This window comes from Podarcis muralis, chromosome Z (genome assembly GCF_964188315.1).
Source record: "Podarcis muralis chromosome Z, rPodMur119.hap1.1, whole genome shotgun sequence".
NCBI classification, from domain to species: domain Eukaryota; kingdom Metazoa; phylum Chordata; class Lepidosauria; order Squamata; family Lacertidae; genus Podarcis; species Podarcis muralis.
This window is the reverse complement of record NC_135673.1, coordinates 50,144,743-50,170,894: the sequence shown is the minus strand read 5'-3', so window position 1 is coordinate 50,170,894 and position 26,152 is coordinate 50,144,743. Positions and strand designations below refer to the sequence as shown.

At 40.7% G+C, this 26,152-nt stretch overlaps 1 protein-coding gene across 1 annotated transcript in view; it reads left to right on the top strand.

Annotated features, from left to right (window-relative positions):
• The first annotated feature begins 6,689 nt into the window (after positions 1 to 6,689).
• Positions 6,690 to 26,152, top strand: part of MAP7D3 (MAP7 domain containing 3) — a 40,905-nt gene continuing 21,442 nt past the window's right edge. Inside the window, exons 1-5 of the mRNA XM_077922682.1 lie at positions 6,690 to 7,020; positions 12,397 to 12,498; positions 14,481 to 14,561; positions 18,558 to 18,721; positions 26,050 to 26,152. Of these exons, the coding sequence (XP_077778808.1) occupies positions 6,927 to 7,020; positions 12,397 to 12,498; positions 14,481 to 14,561; positions 18,558 to 18,721; positions 26,050 to 26,152 (544 nt within the window). The 5' untranslated portion in view covers positions 6,690 to 6,926. The remainder of the gene's footprint in view (positions 7,021 to 12,396; positions 12,499 to 14,480; positions 14,562 to 18,557; positions 18,722 to 26,049) is intronic.

The window sequence follows — 26,152 nt, the reverse complement described above, 5'->3', positions numbered from 1 at the left end:
GTGAAAATCAAAACACCAGAGGATAAAGATAAATTCTTGCACGACTACGGAGAAGACCTTCAGAAGGGAACCTTAGGACCCAGGTCCTGGCCACCCCCATTGCCAACACCTACACCTTCGGGATCTGACGACCAAAAGGAAACGCCACAACCTACAGGATAACAGATTTTCCAGGATGTCTCTGCAACTCCTTAGTTGGAATATTAACGGTGGAAATTCCCCGGAGAAAAGGAGAAAGATATTTCACATATTAAAGAAAGAACAATTGGACATTATTTGCTTGCAGGAGACACATGTGACAAGGCTCCACAGAAAAGTATTAGTTAATAAAAGATTAGGCCAAGAATTTATTTCATCAGACAGAGTTAAAAAGAGAGGGGTGGTGATTTACGCCAAGGAGTGTCTGTCACCAAAATTTCTTTTTAAAGATGAGCAAGGGAGAATTTTGGCAATTGAAATCCAAGCGCAAGGAGAAAAGTTTTTGATACTAGGCATTTATGCACCAAATGAGGGGAAATCGGAGTTTTACAAGAAGCTGCATGAGACAATGCTGGACTATCTGGACTACAGTAACATCATAATGATGGGAGACATGAACGGGGTGGTGTCTACAAATATGGATAAGTCACAAAACCAAACTGTTTCAAAAGATGGCAGACTACCCAAAACTTTTTTTGAATTGACTGACAATATGGATTTAATTGACATTTGGAGATCAAAAAACCCTCCAGGAAGAGAAGGAACATTCTTTTCTGAAGCCCACCTGACATGGACAAGAATCGACCAAATTTGGGTGACTAGAGGTCTGGCACCTAAGACTAGGAAAGTGGAAATCTGCCCAAAGACTTGCTCCGACCATAACGCACTAAAGATGGATATGACACTAACTACAACCGGCTCCTTTAGATGGAGGATGAATGACAACCTATTTAGAGATCAAGAGATCATTAAAAAGGCCCAAAAAGCTTTGAAGGACTATTTTGAAATAAATTTGAACACCACGGTGGAAAAAAGAGTAATCTGGGACGCAAGTAAAGCTGTAAGGAGGGGGTTTCTGATACAACAGAACACCATAAAGAAAAGAGCACAGAATGAGAAAAAGGATAAGATCTTGGAGAGAATTAGGGAATGTGAGAAAAAGCTAAGATCAAAACCGAAGTCACAGGAGATTCTGAGAGAAATCAAACTTTATCAGACACAATATTCTAAATTGATAAATCAGGAGGTGGAGTGGAAAATTAAGTTAATGAAACAAAGATCTTTTGAGTCGGCAAATAAATGTGGGAAACTGCTAGCATGGCAGTTGAAAAAGAGACAAAAATTAAATACGGTTACTAACTTAGAGATTGAAGGGAAAAATATCCAGAATCCTGTGGAGATTAGAAAATGTTTCCAGAGATATTTTAAACAACTTTACACTCAAGGGCCGCAGAAAGAGACAGAGATAGACCAATTTTTGAAAAGGAATGGCCTACCAAGATTGTCTCAAGAGAACAGAACAACCCTGAATTACAAAATAACACAATAAGAGATTGAAGGTGCCATCCAGAATATGCAATTGGGCAAGTCTCCAGGGCCAGATGGACTTACCTCCAAGTACTATAAGGTATTGAAGGATTATTTGATACAACCATTAATGGAGGTTTGTAATGAGATTATGGAGGGGAAGAAGGCACCGGAATCGTGGAAAGAAGCTTACATCACATTGATACCTAAGCTGGAATCTGAAAAGACACAACTTAAGAACTACCGGCCCATCTCTCTCCTGAATGTGGATTACAAAATTTTTGCTGACATTTTGGCAAGCAGACTTAAAAAAGTGCTAAACGAAGTAATTCATAAAGACCAGGCAGGCTTTCTCCCAGGCAGACACATGTTTGATAATACTAGAAACATTATCGACATTCTGGAACTTTTACAAACAAATATGAATACAAGAGCAGTGTTGATTTTTATAGATGCGGAGAAGGCCTTTGACAATATATCTTGGATGTTCATGAAAATTTTTTTTTGAAGGGATGGGAGTGGGACGGGGGTTTGAAAATGCTATAGAGGCAATCTATTCAGAACAAAAAGCTAAATTAATAGTTAACAATGTGGTGACAGAAGATTTTAAGATTGAAAAAGGAACACGACAAGGTTGCCCGACTTCCCCTTTGATATTCATTTCGGTCCTGGAGGTGCTCCTGAATATGATTAGAGGGGACCGGTTGGTGGAAGGGATTCAGGTCGGAGCCAAACAGTACAAACTTAAAGCTTTCGCAGATGACCTGGTTTTGACATTGCAGGAACCAGACTCTAGTACGAAAAGAGTTTTGGAACTGATTCAAGAGTTTGGTCGGTTGGCGGGTTTTAAACTAAATAAGCAGAAGACAAAGGTTTTGGGGGAAAAATTGACAACTGAGGAATCAGAAAGGTTTCAGAAAGAGACAGATTTAAAAATTGCTAAGAAGGTGAAATACCTAGGGGTTAATATGACTTCTAAAAACTTGAATCTATTTAAGGATAATTATGAAAAGTGTTGGACAGAAATTAAGAAGGACTTAGAAACTTGGTCAAGACTGAAACTCTCCTTGTTGGGTAGAATTGCTGTGATAAAAATGAATGTATTGCCAAAGATGTTATTCTTGTTTCAGACCCTACAGATCGTGAACAGAGTGGAATGTTTTACAAAATGGCAGAGAGATATTTCTAAGTTTGTCTGGCAGGGCAAAAAGCCCCGAATAAAATTTAAAATTCTAACGGATGCTAAAGAGAGAGGGGGGTTTGCCCTGCCAGATTTGAGGCTGTATTATGAATCTGCAGCTTTCTGCTGGTTGAAGGATTGGTTTTTACTTGAGAACACTGATGTCCTAGATCTGGAAGGGTTTAATAATGCTTTTGGATGGCATGCATACTTGTGGTACGACAAGGTAAAAATTCATAAGGCTTTTAAAAACCATATTGTCAGAAAAGCTGTGTTTAATGTCTGGGTAAAATACAAAGACTTATTAGAAAACAAGACCCCAAGGTGGTTGTCATCAATGGAAGCCAAGGCCCCGAAAAGACTCAATATGGAGGCCAATTGGCCGAAATATTGGGAGATAATAGAAAAAGAAGGTGATACTTGGAGATTGCAGAGTTTTGAGAAATTAAAGGGTAAAGTGCAAAATTGGTTACATTATGCTCAGATCAAGGAGGTCTTTAACTTGGATAAGAAAACAGGTTTTCAGGTGGAAAAATCGAAATTAGAAACAGAACTGTTAGAACCTAAGACTAAGGTACTTTCTAAAATGTATAACTTGCTGTTGAAATGGAATACGCAGGATGAAACTGTCAAATCAGCTATGATAAAATGGGCACAGGACATTGGGCATAATATTATGTTTGCTGACTGGGAAAAGTTATGGACCACCGGAGTGAGGTTCACGGCATGTAATGCCTTGAAAGAAAACATTATGAAAATGATATATAGGTGGTACATGACCCCAGTTAAGCTGGCAAAAATATATCACTTGCCCGATAACAAATGTTGGAAATGTAGAGAAGCTGAAGGAACATTCTTTCACCTTTGGTGGACGTGCCCAAGGGTTAAGGCTTTCTGGGAAATGATTTATAATGAATTAAAAAAGGTATTTAAGTATACCTTCCTTAAGAAACCAGAGACCTTCCTTTTGGACATTGTCGGCCAAGGGGTGCTAAAGAAGGACAGAACTTTCTTTATGTACGCAACAACAGCAGCAAGAATACTCATCGCAAAGCACTGGAAGACACAGGATTTGCCCACTCTGGAAGAATGGCAGACGCAATTGATAGACTACATGGAACTGGCTGAAATGACTGGCAGAATTCGAGACCTGGGAGAAGAGACGGTGGAAGAGGATTGCAAAAGATTTAAAGATTATTTACAAAAACACTACAAATTGTATGAATGCTAGGAGAATGCACGTTTGAAAGAAACATGGCAGCAGCAAAATTATTGTAAGATATATGAGAATATGTGTCATCTATGGTAACGTTGAAATTTGAAGCAATATTTGGTTGAATTTATGACTAATATAATTTTAAAGTTGAAATTGAATATTTGAGATTTATAAAAAGAATGGAAGGTAACAAATTGCTGCATATAACTACATGGTTGGGAACGCAGGGAAGGGGGATGCGAGGAAGTCCAAAGCTTACTGTCAGGGGTTCAGGGACAGAGGCACAGATGAGGGAAGATCGGAGCAAGACATCCTCCCGGAAAGGGAGGGGAGTAGTGCAGGGAGTAGTGTAACTGTCAAGAGGAAGGTTAGAGGTTGCGAACGCGCGCCAAGTTCAAATGTGGAGGCGCGCGGAAGGACAGGGAGCCCGGAGGAGGAGCCAGGTCCCAAAGCACGCAGGAGGGGGGAAGAGCTGTCTGGGGATTCCGCGTCAGGGGAATCCAGGAGGGGCGAAACCCCAGGGGGCAGGAAGACCCTGCGGAAAAGGAAAGAAAGGAAGAGGTGGAGCCGCACAGCCCTCTTAAACTGGTGTAGAGGAGGGACTGACTCAGAGGGGACTTCAGCGGTCTAAGCGTAACAGACGTGGGGCTGCGCGCCTCGGCTGTGGAGCGTACAATGGACTTCAATAAACATTATTGTATATAAACTGGACTTGGCGTTGGTCTCTTGTGAGCTGGGACCTGAGGCAGCCCTGACACTTATGAAAATATGATTCAAGAATATTTTTATTCTATTTGTATTTTCTTTTTATATTCTTACTTTTTCTTATAATCTTATTCTGATGCTTCTTTGTTTCTTATCTGTTTGATGTTGTTTTTGGTGTTTGAAAAATCCTAATAAATATTTTACAAGATGTCAGCAAGGGTTTCTGATTCCCATCTGCTAAACAAGAGCAACAACAAAAACCTGTAGTCTGATGCAGCACCCTGATGTACCTTCATCTCTGAGTATCACTGTTCCCTAGCTGTAAAATGGAACTTTATAAACTCTGTTATAATTTGCTGTTTCTTAAAAAATAAATAAAAAATAAATAAATAAAGGGACCTTATTTTTTTCTTTTATTGGTATGTTCTTTTCTATTCCTTTTATTTCCATTTCCCCCCTTAAATTCATTGTTTTATTTTTGGTATACATGGGTGTAAGGATTAATTCATTTTAACTTTTTTTTATTGTTTCTAAAGGTAAAGGGACCCCTGACCATTAGGTCCAGTCGTGACCGACTCTGGGGTTGCGGCGCTCATCTCGCTTTATTGGCGAACCAGAGCAGCGCACGAAAACGCCGTTTACCTTCCCGCTGGAGCGGTACCTATTTATCTACTTGCACTTTGACATGCTTTCGAACTGCTAGGTGGGCAGGAGCAGGAGCCGAGCAATGGGAGCTCACCCCGTTGCGGGGATTCGAACTGCCGACCTTCTGATCGGCAAGCTCTAGGCTCTGTGGTTTAACCCATAGCACCACCTGTGTCCTGTATCTTAGGGCCTCATCAAACCTAAATCCAGCCCTGAGTGGGGAAGAAATTATTATTATTATTATTATTATTATTATTATTATTATTATTAGCTGAGGGACGCATCAAACCCTAATCCGTCCCTGCTCAGTGCCCTCACTCTCCCAAGGAGCATTGAGGCTAGGGAAGGATCCAAACCCGGGGCTGAGTCAGCGTGAGAGGGAGAGAGAGTGGGAAAGGGGACCAGAGGGTCATCTAGATTCTAGACCAACCCCCTGCAACACGCCCAGGGCAGTCGGCCTGCGAGGTGCTAGAGGTGTTGGGAAACCCAGCCAGATGAAAAGTTTGGATTTGATATCCCGCTTTATCACTCCCTTTAAGGAGTCTCAAAGCGGCTAACATTCTCCTTTCCCTTCCTCCCCCACAACAAACACTCTGTGAGGTGAGTGGGGCTGAGAGACTTCAGAGAAGTGTGACTGGCCCAAGGTCACCCAGCAGCTGCATGTGGAGGAGCGGAGACGCGAACCCGGTTCCCCAGATTAGGAGACTACCGCTCTTAACCACTGCACCACACTGGCTCTCAGTGGTATGAATATTATTATTATTATTATTATTATTATTATTGGCAGAGGGCCTCATCAAACCTAAATCCAGCCCTGGGTGGGGTGTGTGTGTGTGTGCCGCACCGCCGAAAGCGCCTGGCTTTCCACGACCAATCCTGGGACGTGCAGTGGGCGCCAGGCGGCTGGGAACCGTAGCGCGCCAAGGAGGAAACTACAGTTCCCGGGAGTCCTGGAGACGAAGCCACGGGCTTTCCACGTGAGGATGACCCGACACGTGTACACTCACGGCTCCTCCTCCAGGGGAAAAGAAGCGACGCGCAACGCCGCCTCCTAACGGGTCGCGCCTTTTTTTCGGTTTTCAGTTTCACGGATCTGAGGGGGTCGGGAGAGAGAGAGAGAGCACGCTGAGGGGGAACGCGCGCTCCCGCTCCCTCCCTCCATTGAGGAGCCGCTCGAAGGCGGCAAGTGGGAGCGCGTGCTCGCCGCTCCCTCCCTCCCTCAGGCGCCGCCTGGGACGGAATTAGGCGCGCGCGCCACCCTCCAGACGCACGGGGGACGCTCAAGGGCGGGCGCGAGGCCCGGCCTCCCTCCCTACCCGGCGCATGCGCCTCCAGTCAGTCCTCCGAAGTCGGGTCTGAGACTTTTGGCGGGAAAGGGGGCCTAGCGCCGCTCCGAGGGGCGGGGGGGGGGGGCGAAGTACGGGGCTCGAGCGTGCGCCGCTCCCTCCCTTGAAGTGCCGCCGGGGGCGGTGTCAGGCGCGCGATCGAGTGGGGGAGGGAGCGCGCGTGCGCGACCCGCCTGACGGACGGGGACGCTCAAGGGCGCATGCGTAGCGCCGCCGCGCCTCAAGTCAGCTTGCCGAAGTCGGCCCGCCCGAGTGGGAGTCCGGGAGCAGCGGAGCGCGCGCCTGCGAGTGGGGCTCGCGCCCCCCACACCGCCTCAGTGGTCCGAAAATGGCGGAGGGCAACGGCGCCGCCACGGGCCCCGAGACCCTCGCCGCCTCGCCTCCGCCTCTGCCGCCCCTGAGGGGGCTCCGAGAGAAGATGGGTGAGGGGGCGCAGGGAGAGGGAGGGGAAGGGGTAGGGCAGGCTCCTCCTATTCTCACCCCCTCGCAAGACACCTCGTAACCCCCCCCCTTCCCGTGATATGCAAAAAAATTCAGATACAGCTATATAATCCCTAGTGTAGTAAGATAAAACCTTTGGAGCAGGCATTTTCATTAAAAAAAAATTTATGAACCGCCCTATTGCCCCTTAAGATCATCATCATCACTTTTAATTTGTATACCGTCTTTCTATCTTACATTACTCAAGGCGCTTTGCAAGCTGAAGAAACAAAGATGACTTTTAAAGCCCTGTTTCCTGATACTTCTTCAACCTGGCTCCTCCGTTTTGTCTTGGTCCTCTCCCTCCTCAGTTGGGTCATTCTCTTCTACCCTTTTTCTGATTTCCCTCCATCCTAGACAGATGCTCACTGGTTCTGCCTCTTTTTAGCGTGTGTGTGTGTGTGTGTGTGTGCGCGTGTGCGTGCTTGTGAAATTTATTGATTTAAATATCGCCTTTTTACAGTATTAGTTTTCCAGCAGCTTCAGAGTCAGTTCACAAGAAGTTAGCTGAGCAAACCGCAAGCATGTTAGTATCTAAGGCGCTACAAGATCTTTAGTTGTCATTTTAATGTACATCATGTATTATTTTCGGTTTGTGGGTGATCCTGGTACCAGTCACAGTCTACTCCTATTCCCGCCCCCGCCCCCCGCCAAATAGTCAGCACAATGAAACTGGCAGATCCACAGCTGAGACACTGAAATCTGCAAGCAACAATGAAATTGACAGTTTTCTCTGTCTTTAGCAGACCAGCTGATCGGTTTGCTGGAGAGGGAAAAAAGTCTTTTGGAGTTTTCCAAACAAATTACCGTATTTTTCCATGTACAAGATGCCCCCATGTCTAAGGTGACCCCTATCTTTTGAGCCCCAAATTCAGAAATAATTAATTGTAACATTCCGTGTATAAGACGACCCCCAATTTAAAACTTAATTGGTGGGGGGATATGGTCTTATGCATGGAAAAATACAGTATGTCTGCTACTGAATCAAGGGTATCTTTTGTCTCAGTCTTAGCACAAAACTTACTAGTGCAACATTTTTTCCACAAACGCCCTCCCTTGTACCTATGATATATCGAGGCATACTGGTACCCTGGAATTTAAAAAGAAGTGGATATTTAAAACAGCTTCCTGGCCTGATCTCCTGACAGGCAAGCCCCCCTCTTCATTGATCACACAGAAAGCAAATTGTTTAGTTGTGGAGGTGGGTGGGTGGCTAGCCTCTCACAACCCCAAAATAAGGATATGTGTATATCTCATACAGGAGGTCACATCTAGATCAAGGGAAGTGCATCTAGATCAAGGGAAGTAATAGTGCCACTGTATTCTGCTCTGGTCAGACCTCACCTGGAGTACTGTGTCCAGTTCTGGGCACCACAGTACAAGAAGGACACTGACAAACTGGAACGTGTCCAGAGGAGGGCAACCAAAATGGTCAAAGGCCTGGAAATGATGCCTTATGAGGAACGGCTAAGGGAGCTGGGCATGTTTAGCCTGGAGAAGAGGAGGTTAAGGGGTGATATGATAGCCACGTTCAAATATATAAAAGGATGTCACATAGAGGAGGGAGAAAGGCTGTTTTCTGCTGCTCCAGAGAAGCGGACACGGAGCAATGGATCCAAACTACAAGAAAGAAGATTCCACCTAAACATTAGGAAGAACTTCCTGACAGTAAGAGCTGTTCGACAGTGGAATTTGCTGCCAAGGAGTGTGGTGGAGTCTCCTTCTTTGGAGGTCTTTAAGCAGAGGCTTGACAACCATATGTCAGGAGTGCTCTGATGGTGTTTCCTGCTTGGCAGGGGGTTGGACTCGATGGCCCTTGTGGTCTCTTCCAACTCTATGATTCTATGATTCTATGATTCATTATGAATTGTGCCATTTTGGACAGGAAGACAGCCCTTTTGTGGGCTTCCCTGCATTAAAAATTATCTGAAAATGGAAGCCTAACGTCGTCGCCTTCTTCTTCTTCTTTGGCAATCCCTCATAGCTGAGTCAGATTGTCTTCCATCAACACGGATTTTAGCAGTGAGCCCATAAGTGACAGTGGAGGCCAATTCCGGATCCACACGTCCTTCCACAGTGGGGTTTCTGGGCGGGAGTTGATCCCGGTGAAGGTTCTTCCTCTTCACCCGTTTCTCCCTCGCGTCCTAAGTTTGAGTGTCTCCAAAGCCCAGGACCCTTTTGGTCAAGGCTGTTCTCCAACTGGAGCTCTCGCAGGCCAGTGTTTCCCAGTTGTTGGTGTTTATACTACATTTTTAAAATTTGCCTTGAGATCTTTCAACCTCTTTTGTGGTCCACCAGCGTTACACTTTCCATTTTTAAGTTTGAAAGAGAGTCGTTTCTTGGAAGGCAACATGACCAGTTCAAAGTTGATTGTCGCTTTGACACTGAGAGTCTTTGCTTATTTCAGTACACTGGCATTAGTTATAGCAGGCATGTCCAAAGTCCTAAAAAAAGCTCAACAGCTTTGGTTGGCCCTCACAGTCCTTCACTTCATCAAATCCGGCCGTCTTTGAAAAAGGTTTGGACACCACTGAGTTATAGTGAGCATAGGAACTGCCTTATCCTGAGTCAGACCTATTGGTCAATCCAATGCAGTATTGCCGATGAAAATCTCCAGGGTTTCAGGCAGCCTTGTGTGGAGATATTGGATGTTTGAGCCTGGGACTTTCTGCAGCCTTTCCGTATTAGTGATGGCATATTTGTTAACTATCTGAACCTTACAGACTTGGCAGTGCTGTAGAGTCGAGCGAAGTGGTACCACGAACATGAATGCATGGGCAGAGGAAGAATGCAAACTCTCTTATGAAGGAAGAAGCTCGGGGGGTCTAAATACAATAGCAATGCTTTTTTCCACTTGCATGATAGAGACATCATTGTGTCTTTTGGAGACGCAAGTTATTTCAAAGTTGGACTGGGAATCCGTTGTGATTTGCAGCGCTAGGGTCTATTGTCTCGGGAAGTTTCGAACGGATGTTTTCATGCATTTTTAATCTTACTAAAATTAAAACCGTTTGAGATGGGGGGAGGAATTAAGGGGGTGTCTTTCAACTGTAAGGGAAGGGAGGACACCAAGCTTCGTTCAAATCTGATATGGCAGGTGATGAAACCCTTGGGGTTTTTTGCGTCAATTTGATGTGGAATGATCCTACTTGGAATTACTGTATAATTTAGGTTGGCAAGTCTGAAATTATAAAGATTTTCTCTACTCCACATGTTATACTAAAACGGAACAGTACTACTGTCACACCTTCTGAATGAAACAGCCTCAGACTTCTTACATATGAACTGACATTTTACCAGTAATTTCAAATACAGTCAGAACCGAGACCCAAAAACTCGACCTGAAACAGGACATCTGTTAATGGATCTCCAAGGGTCTTTTTCTTTTATTCCAAGAAGCTGGGGGAGTCTCCCATTTGGACTGCAGTCATGACACTAGGAGAGAGTCCAAATGTTTAGGGAAGCTTTTAATTATTATTATTATTATTATTAATATTATTGTATTTTAATCTTTTGTTGGAAGCCGCCCAGAGCGGCTGGAGAACCCCAGCCAGATGGGTGGGGTATAAATAACAACTTCTTCTTCTTCTTCTTCTTAATTGATTTCTGGGGTGTATTAATGGGGTGTATTGATAATGCCTGTGAACTTGACAAACAACACATACAGGGGGGAAAGTTCCCACTGAGAGGGAAGGCAATTTCCTCACATAAAGGAGAGGGGAAGAGGAAACTAGTCTACTTCCCTGCGTTGAGAGCAAGTAAGGAAAAACAAAAACATGAAAAAGGAAGCATAATTTCTCAATGCAGTGAGGTGGGGGAGCATGAAAACAGGAAGAGATCAACATCTGTTTTAGTATACTAGTCTATATGCAGGGCACAGAGAATATTAGATCTATATTTGGCCTCTGTGTTCTTGAATTAATTTCCATTAATTTTAATGTCAGTCTGTGAATATGCTGTCTTCTTACTCCAGGTCAGTGAGACAAATTGAGTGTCGAGAGGGTCTGATTTCTTACCAGTGATGTTTTAATGTATTTTTAATCTCTTGTTGGAAGCCGCCTCTTGTTGGAAGCCGCCTAGAGTGGCTGGGGAAACCCAGCCAGATGGGCAGGGTAGAAATTATTATTATTATTATTATTATTATTAACTGCGTCCCCCTTGAAGCAAGTGTTGTGACAATGGCATTTGTTCAAGGGGAGAGGGATGCAGCCAGGATAATGCCATGCGCCACACTTAGATAATGATGAGTTAAGATCCTTGTGCTGGGGGAGGAATTAGTTCAGAGGGGTCTTTTTTATCATTGTGTTGTCAATATAAAGCCTGTTGCAGTTATTTGGTATCTTGCACAAGGAGATCGGCAGTTCGGCGCTTGTTATTCTATAAAGCATGATGTAAATATCCATAGCAGGGTGGATTTGATTTCAATCACGAGTCTGTAAGACTTGATTTAAATCATTTTTTATTAAAGTACTTGGAGGTGATTGTTTTTGGTGCAGCCTGGGGAGGATTATTGCCATGACAGAACAGTTGTCATGGAGAGGGGAAATGCTTCTCCTTCTTCCTCCTTCCCTCCCTTCCACAGTGCTGAGTTCGAGTGAGGGCCGAAATCGGGGACAAAAGAAGGAAAGATAGAAAAAAAGAAAAATGAAAGAAAAAGAAACTAGAAATGAAACAGTATCCAATAAACTTCTTTGTAAGGAATACAAGCCATCCTTTCTCCTATTAGTTATTTCTTACAGGTTTTTATAATTATAACATTTCCTCTTATGACTTCAGGCTCGACTCCCTAATTCGTATCTTGACTTCCTTCCCCATCCACCAGCGGTTCCTAATAAATCATATTTTGTTTGTCTGTTTTCTCTTAGTAAGTCTATGGATTGCCTGTGGTATTTTAGGCTACGCCAAGCCAAGAGAAGTACTGAGAACCACCTTTTTTCATGTAGTTTATAAAAACAACCCATTCTCTCTTTATTCTCACATTTGAGTGATTTCTTATTGATTCTGTAAGTTGAGCTAGTTCTAGATACTCGCTAAGTTTTAAGAGCCATTCTTCTTTTGTCGGCAATATGTTGTTTTTCCAGGGTTTTGTAATCATGATCCTGGCGGCCCCAGTCACATATAGAAAGACTCTTTTTATTGTCCTTTGTAATGTCCATTGTGAAAATTCCTCATAAAAATAATTCTGGTTTTTTTGACATGATATACGAAGAAATTTTAAAAAATGATGAGACATACCAGCAAGTCTTGCATGAAGCCTGCCGCTGGAAATACATTGTGGATTTTCGCTGTAATAACTGTGATTGTGGTCTCTTTTACAGTTGCTGCAGCCCAGGTGTTAGCAGAAGAAAGAAGAAGCCAAAGTGGTGCTAGTCCTGTTCCACTCCAATCTCCAGCTGGTATGAAATCTTCAACCAGGCCAGGTAAAATTATTGCTTTAATAATAATAATAAAAATAATAATAATAATAATAATAATTCCATTCCTGTGGCTACCTTGGTTGTGGCTCTTCGCATCCTTCCGCTTTTTAGTTCATGAATCTGTGCTGCTACTTTTTAAGTTGCATATTCTCCTTCTCAAAAGAGTCCCATTTTGACATATTTCAAAAGCTCGGTAGGAATTGGTCTACTTGGGCCAGTGAAGATGCTGTTTTTGTTTTGCAAAGCAGGAAATGACCACATGGATAAGCAACCTAAGGCCTGGGGGCCGGATCCAGCCCAGTGGCCTTCTCAATCCAGCCCGCAGATGGTCCAGGAATCAGCGTGTTTTTACATGAGTAGAATGTGTGCTTTGATTTAAAATGCATCTCTTTTTTTGTGGGGCATAGGAATTCGTTCAATTTTTTCCTCCAAAATCTAGTCCGGCCCCCACAAGGTCTGAGAGACAGTGGACCGGCCCCCTGCTGAAAAGGTTTGCTGGCCCCTGCACCAGGGCATTTACTTTTCTCTTAAAATAATCTTTATTATACATCAGTTTACATACTGCTTAACAAATATGATACAATACATTACATACATTACATATAATACATACCCAACACACCTACAAATACTACGTGAACACCACAAATATTCGACTTCCAACGCTTCTCTTTATACTTTGTTGCCAGTCTTACCTCTACCAGACATGGCCCAACTTGCCCCTCCAGCTGTTTGGGGACATCATCCCTAGCTAACAGGACCAGTGCTCAGGGATAATGGGAATTGTAGTCCCCAAACAGCTGGAGGGCCACATTTGGCCATGCCTGAGTTAATATCTTGACCCTGCTCCACTGAAAAGCATTGGGTGTTCAGTAGGACGGTTCATTAAAAAACTCTATTTTGAAAATGCTTGCTCCAAAGGTCTTATCTTACTACACTAGGAATTATATGACTATATCTGATGCGGGTGGCGCTGTGGATAAAACCTCAGTGCCTAGGACTTGCTGATCATAAGGTCGGTGGTTCGAATCCCCGCGGCAGGGTGAGCTCCTGTCGTTCGGTCCCAGCTCCTGCCCACCTAGCAGTTCGAAAGCACCCCTAAGTGCAAGTAGATAAATAGGTACCGCTTTATAGCGGGAAGGTAAACAGCGTTTCCGTGTGCGGCACTGGTGCTGGCTCGCCAGATGCAGCTTCATCACGCTGGCCACGTGACCTGGAAGTGTCTTCGGACAGCGCTGGCTCACGGCCTCTTGAGCCAGATGAGCGCGCAACCCTAGAGTCGGACACGACTGGCCCATACGGCCAGGGGTACCTTTATCTGAAATTTCATACATATCAGTTAATATCTTGACCCTCCTCCATGAAAATAGCTGTTTACTTGGCCATTTTCCTATGTCGTGAAGGCTGAAATGTCAATTCAGCGGAGCAGGGTCAAGATATTAACTGATACATTTTGTATATTTCAAATATACACCTGGACTTGTTTTGATTAATTTCTACAGGAGACTTTGTGGTTTTTTAACTCATAATTAGGAAAAATGGTAATAATCGCATATAAAAGAAACAGTATACAAGAAGTAAATAGGATAAAGGAAGTCTTTTATTTTTATGTTATGTTTTCTTTGTGTAAGGGGATAGAAGTTTAATTTTGATAATTAAATTGTCAACGGTGGTGGGTTTGTATGTACAAGTTTTTGTGGGCTATGTTGTAAATAAAGTATTTAATTTTTTTTAAAAAGTTATTAACGATATGCACGAAATTTCAGATATAGCTGTATAACCCTTAGTGTAGTAAGATAAGAACTTTGGAGCAGGCATCTTCAAAAAAGAGCTTTTTATGAACCACCCTAATTCTGATGTTAACCAGCATCCCTGCACATCAGGCTGGAGTTGCACTCCTGGGAAAAGAAAATTGCGCCCATTGGTCACTTGTTCCTCCAGAAATCTCAGCCCTGTAACCAGTTCAACTTTGCCGTCCTTTCCAGTGATCGATGGTTCCACTTTGAGAACAGAAGAGAGACAAAGGCTGGCCAGGGAACGGAGAGAGGAGCGCGAGAAGCAGCAAGGTAGGCATATATTTAAAAGTATGGATAAAAAATGCAGCCTGTTGCATTTGTGTGGCAGACAGGGTGGATCTGATTTCAATCAAATCGATTTAAATCACTAGTCAGTAAGACTTGATTCAAATCAATTTATTTTACAGAAAGGTTCAGCCTTGCTGGCATCCTCTTAATCTGGACAAGCAGAGGAAGGTTTCATTTTTGGAAGAATAAATTTTCAGAGTGGTTTTGACAGTTCTATCAAACATGACTGATTTGGTTCTAATCTTAGAAATACATTGACAGATAATGATGAAATGATGGTGAAGTTTAATAAATTAACTGCTTCTATTTGGACAGCTTTTCTGCTATACTCGATTGGAAGGAGAAAAAGACGCATTCCCTTCATAACCATTTAAACAATTTATTTACCTAAAACAATAGCATCATGGCATCTATGTTTGTTAACTGATGTGTTTAAACAAATTTTTTTAAAAAGTCTTAGTTTTAGCACACATGAAAAACTTAAAAGAAATCCTTATTTCCTGATGAATAATTGCCTTTGAACTAGAATGTCACTTTTTTTTTTTGAAGATGCTGCAAAGTCTTTTTATTGAATTCCTTTTATACATACAAAAAGCAAAAAAAAAAACAAATACATCAAACACTAAGTAGAAAAATGAAGAAAGGAAAAAAGAAGAAAAGAATGGAAAGAGGAAAAGAAAAAAGAAAATATCCAAAGCAAAAAATACAAAAATGTTACAACATAAAACATCGACTTCCTTCCCTACTGATTTCGGGTTTTTGCTTTTAATAGTTTTGTTATTACTGCTGGTATTTGTTTTTAATTTTAGCATCGGAAGTTTTATAACAAACCTGCTGTAATTGGTAGGTTTCTAAAGTTGTCTTAAAAATATACCATAAATTTATTCCAATCCTCCTTTAACTTTGTATTTTTTTGATTTCTAATTCTTTGCGTCATTCTTGCCAATTCAATAAAGTCATATAATTTTAATTGCCAATCCTTCACCGTTGGGAGGTTTGAACTTTTCCAATTTTGGGCGATTAAGATTCTGGCCGCTGCTGTTGAGTATTGAAATAGGGTCTTATCTTTTTCTTGAATTTCTTTCCCAACCATCCCTAGTAAGAAGGCCTCTGGATTTTTAGGAAATGTATATTTGAGTATCTTTTTTAACTCATTATATATCTGATTCCAAAATTTTTTTATTTCCTTGCATGTCCACCACATATGTATAAAATTGCCTTCTTTTGTTTTACATTTCCAGCAGGCCTTATTTGCAGTTTTAAACATTCTGCTCAATTTTTCTGGTGTTAAGTACCATCTATATACCATCTTTTCTAAGTTTTCTCTAATTGCAGCGCTTGCTGTGAATTTTAATCCCTCCTTCCACAATTTTAACCATTTTTCATATTCTATATTATGCCCCAGATCCATCGCCCACTTAACCATAACTTCCTTGATTTCTTCATCTTTAGTCTCCCATTCCAATAAAATGCTATACATCTTTGATAATATCTTGGATTTGCTTTCAATTATTTCGATCTGGAATTTGGACTTTTTTTCATTCATTCCTGTTTTTTTATCTTCCGTCCATTTTGCGTTGATCTGATGATACTGAAACCAACCCGTTAACTTCTCCTTTAATTCTTCGTACGGCCTTAATCTCCAGCTGTCTTGGGATCTTACCAGTAGATCTTCATATGTCAGTTTTCGCTCTTCCAGGTTTATTTTTTTGATTGATAAGATGTCTGTTGGGGATAGCCACCAAGGTGTCCTCCATTCTAACAGTTTTTTATTTTTTTCCCAAACTTCATACAGGGGGCCTCTGATGATATGGCTCGAAAACCCTTTGTGTACTTTTTCTTTATTTGACCAGAGGTAGGCATGCCAGCCAAACCTATTGTCAGCCCCTTCTAAGTCTAATAAGTCCGTATTTTCTAAAGTTATCCAGTCTTTGACCCAGCAAAGACAGGCCGCTTCATAGTATAATTTTAAATTAGGTACTGCCAGCCCTCCTCTCTCCTTACAGTCTGTAAGTAATTTGAATCTGATCCTTGGCCTTCTTCCCTGCCATATGAATCTTGACAGGGTTTTCTGCCAGTCCTTAAATATTTTGACCCCTCTGATCACAGGTATATTTTGGAATAGGAACAGCATCCTAGGGAGTATGTTCATTTTTATCGCTTCCATTCTGCCTAGCCACGAAAGGTTCACCCTATTCCACACATCCAGATCTTTTTTAACTTTGTCCCAAGTTGGCGTATAATTGTCTTCGATTAAATTTATATTTTTGGGTGTTAGCCAGATTCCTAAATATTTTATTTTTTTAGCCACTTTAATTCCATACTGTCTCTCCAATCCTTCCTTCACATCATTTCTCAGGTTCTTCATCAGCATTTTTGTTTTAGTTTTATTCAATTTAAAGCCCGATAGTTTACCGTACTCCTCCAAGATCTCCAATGCTTTACCCATGCTTTCTTGTGGTTCTTCTAGAGATAACATCAGGTCGTCCGCGTATGCTTTTAATTTATATTCTTTAGATCCAATTTTGATCCCTTTTATCTCTGATTTTGACCTTATTTTATTCGCCAGAACTTCTAAAACCAAAATGAATAAGAGCGGGGAAAGGGGGCATCCCTGCCTCGTTCCTTTCTCTATTTTGAATCTGTCCGTAAGGTTATTGTTTATTACCAATTTCGCATACTGGTTTGAGTATATTGCCTGTATTCCTTTCAGAAATTCACCCTCAATCCCTGCCTTTTCTATAGATTTTAGTAGGAACCACCAGGAGACGTTATCAAACGCCTTTTCTGCGTCAATGAAAATCAAGGACGCCGGTATATTATTATTAATCTCCAAATATTCAATTATGTTTACAACATGTCTCACATTATCTTTCAGGAATCTATTTGGGAGAAAACCCGCTTGGTCTTTGTGAATTAGATTTGTTAGGCATTTTTTCAGTCTGTTCACCATGATGTCAGCGTATATTTTGTAATCGTTGTTTAATAACGATATTGGCCTATAATTCTTCATGTTCAATTTGTCTGTGTCTGGTTTGGGGATTAGTGTTATAAAAGCTTCCCTCCACGACTCGGGTATTTTCCCTCCTCTTAAGATGTTATTCATAGTATCACAGAGTATTTGTGTCAGTTGGCCTCCTAAAACTTTATAATATTTGGCCGATAAACCATCCGGGCCTGGTGCTTTTCCCGATTTCATTTTTTTTATCGCATTCTCAATCTCTTCCGTGCTTATGGGTCTATTTAGTTGAGTTCTTTCTTCTTCTGTAACTGTCTTCCCTGTGCAATTCTCTAAATAATTTTCTATTTGGGCAGGGTCCTCTTCTCTTTTCTTGTATAGCTCCTCATAAAATTGGAGGAAGTTTTTTTGTATTCTTTTTGGGTCTACTATTAATTCTTCTTTTGCCATTATTTTATTTATAACATTCTGCTTCTGTCTTTTTCTCAGTTGCCAGGCTAGGAATTTTCCTGTTTTATTCGCCGATTCAAAGTATCTCTGCCTCATTAGCTTGATTTTCCATTCTATTTCCTGGTTTGTTAATATTGAATATTGTCTTTGTAGTATTCTTATTGTTTGTATACTTTGCTCATCTTTCGTGTGTTCTATTAATTTTTTCTCATGCATCATGGCATCTATGTTTGTTAACTGATGTGTTTAAACAATTTTTTTAAAAAAGTCTTAGTTTTAGCACACATGAAAAACTTAAAAGAAATCCTTATTTCCTGATGAATAATTGCCTTTGAACTAGAATGTCACTTAAATAGAAAATCTTTAGAAAGATTTTTCCTCCAAAAGCATTTTATTTTAAAAATCTGATTTACATTTTTAAAAAAATCTGATTTAAATTTTAAAAAAATCTGATTTAAATCAAAAAATCCGATTTAAATTTTAAAAAATTGATTTAAATTTTTAAAATCTGATTTAAAAAAAAATTTTTTTAATCATTGATTTTTATCCACCCTGGTTGAAATTTGCAGCTGCCAAAGAAACTCAGATATTGGAAAAGGAGAAGAAGGCCAAGCTACAGTATGAGAAGCAAATGGAGGAGAGGCAGAGACGACTGAAGGAACAGAAGTTGAAGGAGCAACAAAGGAGAGTAGCAGTAGAGGAAAAGCGGAAACAGAAGCTGGAGGAGGACAAGGTATTGTAGAGCTGGCCAAACTTGGCCCTCCAGTTGTAGTCTCAAAACAGCTGGAGGGCCAGGTTGGGCCATGCCTGCATTAGAGAGACACTATGATAGTGGCACTAGTTATAGCTGTCTTAATCGTCTTTTAGAGTATAAGGCAGGGATGTCCAACCGGCTGCCCGCAATTTATTGCAATTTCTCACACTTTCCGTTTTATTTCTGTTTTAATTTTTAAAAATCTTTATTAAACATTCAAACATTACATACATAAAAATAAATAATGTAACCTGTATACAAACTCTGTCAGGGAAGAGTTAGAGGTTTTCAGTTTCTCAGAGGGAGAAAGCATTCCCCAAGGGGGGGGAGGAGAGCAGTGAATCTAATAAAAGGGAGCAAGAGGAACAAGAGGGAGGGACCGGCTGTTCCCAGGAAAGGCCAGGGTTCAGTTCTAGCTCAGATTCGGAGGAGGGGAGAGACAAGCCAGCTCTAGCCAGGAGGGTAGGAAAAAGAGCGGGAAAGCGAAGGGAAGGGCGCCTTCGCCATTTGGAGAGTGGCTGGTCAGGGAGAAGCAGAGCTCAGAAGGTATCTGAAAGAAGGGACTCTGAGGAAGAAGAGTTAAGAACTGTTTATAAGAATGTTTTGTTAATACGCAATAAAAAGTTTTATAAAAGAACAAGAAGCGTTTCGGTGGTGATCTGAAGAGGACAACGACCAGTCCTGACAAACTCCATGTACAAACTCCATATACAAACTTTGCTAAGAAAGGAAAAAAAGGAAAAGGAAAAAATAGAATAAGAATAGTAATAATAGTAATAATAATATATCATTTCTCCCCCACCCATCTGGCTGGGTTTTCCCAACCACTCTGGGCGACTTCCAAAAGAATATTAAAATACGGATCAAGGATGAAATCAGTAAAGCAGACTTCTGCTTATTCTCATTATACCATATTTCAATTTGTAATTTTACACACAGTGTCTTTTTGCGATTTCTTAGTTCTTATCAAAAGGTCCTTTTATTTGTCACCTTTCAGTTACAAGAGTTAATCTATGTCTGCCAGAAGTTTTTTGTTATCCCCATCAGTATTCAAATATTCTTTCAATACTACCCATTCTTTATTCACCTTCTATGTCGAGTATCCTCGAAGTCTCCCTGTCATTTTTGCCAGTTGTATATATTCTACCATTTGGGCCTGCCAATTGGTTTTTGTGGGAATATTTTCACTTTTCCAATTCCTCACCACTCAAATTCTGGCAGCTGTCGGTGCATACATGAAGAGTGGTCTAATCTTTTTCTTAATTTCTGTTGGCATGATTCCTAATAGGAGGGCCTCCGGTTTTATTGTAAATGGGAATTTGAGTATCTTTTTCAGTTTATTATATATATATATTGTGACTATTTCCTCCTTGCACTAAACTGGGATTCCCAGAAGCAACTGGCTGCCCAGTGCCCAGAACAAGATGACTAGATGGGCCATTGGTCTGATCGAGCAAGTCTGTTCTCCATTTTTTTTTGTAAATGGGAATGTGAGTATTAAAAAAAAATCATTATATATACCGTATTTTTTTCATCTATAAGACATCCCATGTATAAGATGCCCCTTATTTGGAGGGGACTCAGATTTAAGAAAATGGGGGGAGATGTCCCCGTATATTCTGTCAGGACTGGTCGTTGTCCTCTTCAGATCACCACACAAACGCTTCTTGTTCTTTTATAACTTTTTATTGTGTATTATTGTGTATTAACAAACAAACTTTTAAACAAGAATCTTTAACTCTTCTTCCTCAGAGTCCCTTCTTTCAGATACCTTCTGAGCTCTGCTTCTCCGTGACCAGCCATTCTCAAAATGTCGAACGCGCCCTTCCCTTCGCTTTCCCGCTCTTTTTCCTACCCTCCTGGCTAGAGCTGGCTTGTATCTCCCCTCCTCCGAATCTGAGCTAGAACTGAACCCTGGCCTTTCCTGGGAACAGCCAGTCCCTCCCTGTTGTTCCTCTTGTTCTCTTCTATTAGATTCACTGCTCTCCTTCCCCCCTTGTCGAATGCTTTCTCCCTCTGAGAAACTGGAAACGTCTAACTCTTCCCTGACATATAAGATGCCCCCTAATTTTTGACATTATTTTTTAGGGGGAAAACCTAGTCTTATACACGGGGAAATACGGTAATGTCCCAAAATTCTCTTATATTCTTGCATTCCCATCACATACTTAAAAAGCTTTCTTTGACCTGCCCCCTTAAGAAAAGTTCAACAACCTTGACCTGCCCCCCCCCAAAAACTCAACAACTTTGGTCTGCCCCCCTAAATAAACGCTTGTCAACTCTGAACACCCCCCTAAAAAATGGGTAGATCACTGCCAGTCTCCCCACCCCCCCACCCCCGGAAGTGGAGCACAGTCTCTTGGGAGTCGAATGTCCCTGGCATAAGGGACAACTTGGAAGGGGTCACAATGCCCACAATCATCCCTTCATTGCATTTTGTGTGTGTGTGTGTGTGTGTGTGTGTGTGTGTGTGTATAAAATTAATCAAGAAAAAAAACAAGAAAGAAACACGAAAAACAAAAACCACTCAGTGGATTTGTAACTGGCTGACTGACCGAACCCAAAGGGTGCTCATCAATGGTTCCTCTTCATCCTGGAGAAGAGTGACTAGTGGGGTGCCACAGGGTTCTGTCTTGGGCCCGGTCTTATTCAACATCTTTATCAACGACTTGGATGATGGACTCAAGGGCATCCTGATCAAATTTGCAGATGACACCAAACTGGGAGGGGTGGCTAACACCCCAGAGGACAGGATCACACTTCAAAACGACCTTGACAGATTAGAGAACTGGGCCAAAACAAACAAGATGAACTTTAACAGGAAGAAATGTAAAGTATTGCACTTGAGCAAAAAAAATGAGAGGCACAAATACAAGATGGGGGACACCTGGCTTGAGAGCAGTACATGTGAAAAGGATCTAGGAGTCTTGGTTGACCACCAACTTGACATGAGCCAACAGTGTGACGCGGCAGCTAAAAAAGCCAATGCAGTTCTGGGCTGCATCAATAGGAGTATAGCATCTAGATCAAGGGAAGTAATAGTGCCACTGTATTCTGCTCTGGTCAGACCTCACCTGGAGTACTGTGTCCAGTTCTGGGCACCACAGTTCAAGAAGGACACTGACAAACTGGAACGTGTCCAGAGGAGGGCAACCAAAATGGTCAAAGGCCTGATTTGGTCAAAACTGAAGCTTTCCTTGTTGGGTCGAATTGCTGCTATAAAGATGAATGTATTGCCAAAAATGCTGTTTTTGTTTCAGACTTTGCAGATTGTGGACAAGATGGATTGTTTCAAGAGGTGGCAGAGAGATATCTAAATTTGTCTGGCAGGGCAAAAAGCCCAGAATAAAATTCAAAATATTGACTGATGCTACAGAAAGGGGGGGATTTGCCCTGCCAGACATGAAGTTGTACTATGAAACAGCAGCATTCTGCTGGTTGAAAGACTGGCTACTTCTTGAAAACAATGACATTTTGGATTTGGAAGGGTTCAACAATGCGTTTGGGTGGCTTGCATATCTGTGGTACGACAAGGTTAAAGCTCATAAAGCATTTAAGAACCATATTGTCAGGAAAGCAGTGTTTAATGTCTGGACAAGATACAAGGATTTATTAGAAAATAAGACCCCAAGGTGGTTGTCACCAATGGAAGCTAAGGCTCAGAAAAGACTCAATATGGAGGCCAAGTGGCCAAAATATTGGGAGATATTAGAAAAAGATGGAGACACATGGAGATTGCAGAGTTTTGAGAAACTAAAAGACAAAGTGCGAGATTGGTTACATTATCGTCAAATTAGAGAGGTCTTTAATATGGACAAAAAAACAGGTTTCCAGGTGGAAAAATCGAAATTAGAAACAGAATTGTTAGAACCTAAAACTAAGGTACTTTCAAGAATGTATAACTTGCTGTTAAAATGGAACACTCAGGACGAAACGGTCAAATCAGCTATGATAAAATGGGCGCAAGACATTGGTTACAATATTATGTTTGCTGACTGGGAACGGTTATGGACCACTGGTGTGAAATTTACGGCATGTAATGCCTTAAAAGAAAATATTATGAAAATGATATACAGGTGGTACATGACCCCAGTCAAGCTTGCAAAAATATACCATTTGCCAGATAATAAGTGTTGGAAATGTAAAGAAACTGAGGGAACATTTCTTTCACCTTTGGTAGACGTGCCCAAAGGTTAAAGCTTTCTGGGAAATGATCTATAATGAACTGAAAAAGGTATTTAAATATACCTTCCCTAAGAAACCAGAGGCCTTCCTTTTGAACATTGTTGGCCAAATGGTGCCAAAGAAGGACAGAACTTTCTTTATGTACGCAACAACAGCAGCAAGAATACTCATCGCAAAACACTGGAAGACACAAGATTTGCCCACTCTGGAAGAATGGCAGATGCAAGTGATAGACTACATGGAATTGGCAGAAATGACTGGCAGAATCCGAGACCTAGGAGAAGAGTTAGTGGAGGAGGACTGGAAGAAATTTAAAGACTACCTGCAAAAGCATTGCAAAATGTATGAATGTTAAAATGATGCAAGATATAAAGATAATATGGCATTAGTGACATAGTTGAAAGGAATATGTAAAAAATGTTTCATAAGACTAAGGGTGAAGCTAGAATAATATTATGTCAAATTTAAACAAATTGATATAAAGGGAAAAATTGGAGACATAATAGTTGAAATGTATAATACAAAATAAGATTTGAAAGAGGGGGAGGCACTGCTGAATAAGATTGTGTAAAAGGGAACACAGAAAAGGGAGATGTGAGGGAGTCTGGAAGGAGGGTTAAGAAAACAATAAGTAAGAAATTGGTTTTTTAATCTTTTTTTAATGTCTTTTTTCTTTAATTTGTTTTGTGTGTTCTACTGTATTTTTCTGTTTTTTGCTTGACTGTGATGGTGTTTTTCTTTTTTTTTTCTTTTCTTGTCTCGACTGTGAAGTTTGTTTTACTGTTCAAAACGTTAATAAATATCTTTTTAAAAAAAAACACAAAATGGTCAAAGGCCTGGAAACGATGCCTTATGAGGAACGGCTAAGGGAGCTGGGCATGTTTAGCCTGGAGAAGAGGAGGTTAAGGGGTGATATGATAGCCATGTTCAAATATATAAAAGGATGTCATATAGAGGAGGGAGAAAGGTTGTTTTCTGCTGCTCCAGAGAAGCAGACACGGAGCAATGGATCCAAACTACAAGAAAGAAGATTCCACCTAAACATTAGGAAGAACTTCCTGACAGTAAGAGCTGTTTGACAGTGGAATTTGCTGCCAAGGAGTGTGGTGGAGTCTCCTTCTTTGGAGGTCTTTAAGCAGAGGCTTGACAACCATATGTCAGGAGTGCTCTGATGGTGTTTCCTGCTTGGCAGGGGGTTGGACTCGATGGCCCTTGTGGTCTCTTCCAACTCTATGATTCTATGAGACATCCTTGTGGCTTCCCTCCACCGCAACCCGACATCTTGTATGTTATAAATGCTTTAACATTGTGTCTTGTAGGAATCAATGTAAAGCCATTACAGTGGTACCTCGGGTTAAGTACTTAATTTGTTCCGGAGTTCTGTTCTTAACCTGAAACTGTTCTTAACCTGAAGCACCACTTTAGCTAATGGGGCCTCCTGCTGCTGCCGCGCCGCCAGAGCACGATTTCTGTTCTCATCCTGAAGCACTATTACTGGGTTAGCAGAGTCTGTAACCTGAAGCGTATGTAACCTGAAGCGTATGTAACCCGAGGTACCACTGTATTAATTTTGCCTTAGTTTCGAATATCTTGACATGCTTATTCTATGCATATCAATATGTTATCCTTAGAACAGTGTTTTTTCATATTAACAGGTTGGTCATTGCATCCCTTAAAATATCTAGAAGTGGTTGCAGTTACAACGCTCCGTTAATCATTCCATTCGGACTGATTCAGTTCACAACTAGTGAATTTGGAAGATGTTTTGCTTTTGTGTGTGTGTGTGTATGTGTATTGGGTTTGACAATTTAATCAACATAACATAAATCACAGAAAGAAATAAACATATTTCCCTTTCTGCCAGCCCAACTTCCCCTTCTGATTCTTTCTAATCTTTTATCCTTCTGCCTATTTTAAACAAGATTAGTTTAAAATATTCAGAATGAGAAAATATTAGAAATAATATTTCTAATTTCTAAGAATAATATCATTCCCCTTTACCCAAATCCTCTATTTTTTTCAAAAAAATTATACCAAGCCATTAAAATCCTATATTATGTTTGTTTCTATATAATATATATAGATATATATAGATATATATCAATATCTTTATTGAACATTCAACACGTATTTACACAACAATTTACCATATTACAATTTATGCATGTACACTACACAGAAAAAAGAAAATAAAGAAGAAAGATAAGAAAGATAAACTTCCGATTGTTCTCAAAAAACTGAATCTCATTTGTTATTTTTTACACACTATCATGTTCTTTTACTTTGTTTCCTTAATTTTCTTCAGAGAAAAATTATTTAGTTTATTATCTATACATTACAAGAATCATTCAAGGTCTGCCAGGAGATTTCTGCTATCATAGTAGTTTTTCAAATATTCTTTATTTGAGCGTGGAAACAAACAAGCTTAAAGAATATTTAAGCTTGTCTGCTTAAGCTTAATATTTTAAATTTTAAAAAAATCTGATTTAAATTTTTAAAAATCCAATTTTTAATTTTTTTAATCATTGATTTTTATCCACCCTGTTAAAACTCCTCTGCAGAGGGATTCTTACCCTGTTTAGGGAATTTTTAAACGTTTAATGTTGTATTGTGTTTTTGATATTCAATTGGGAGCCACCCAGAGTGGCTGGGGGAACCTGGCCATATGGGTGGAGTATAAATAAATTATTATTATTATTATTATTATTATTATTATTATTATTATTATTATTACATATATTTTATATCTATAGCAATATCTTATCTATCATCTATATCTATCTATCTATCTATCTATCTATCTAATGACTTCATTAAATAAATTTTAACATAATCAAATTCAAATTACATTTTACAATTTCAGTGAACCACCCCCCACCATGACTTTCCCCAACTTCCCTTTCTGATTTATAACATCTCTGTTTCATCTGCTTAAATTTTTGTATTCCTTATCTGTTAAAATTAAGGTTGGAACATTTGTCTCTTCTTCTCATTTTTAACCTCATAATTGTATTTTCTGTTTATATTTGTCATATATTATGTATGAATTCATCATAATAATTTTTCAGAGTGACGCGCTCACAGTTTCCGCTGCCTAACTCCAGAGATTTTTTGATCAATAGGAGCGCTATGAGGCGGTGCTGCATCGCACCCTGGAGCGGAGCCAGCGGCTGGAAACTCGACAGAAGAGATGGTCCTGGGGCGGCTCTGTGACTGATTCAGACG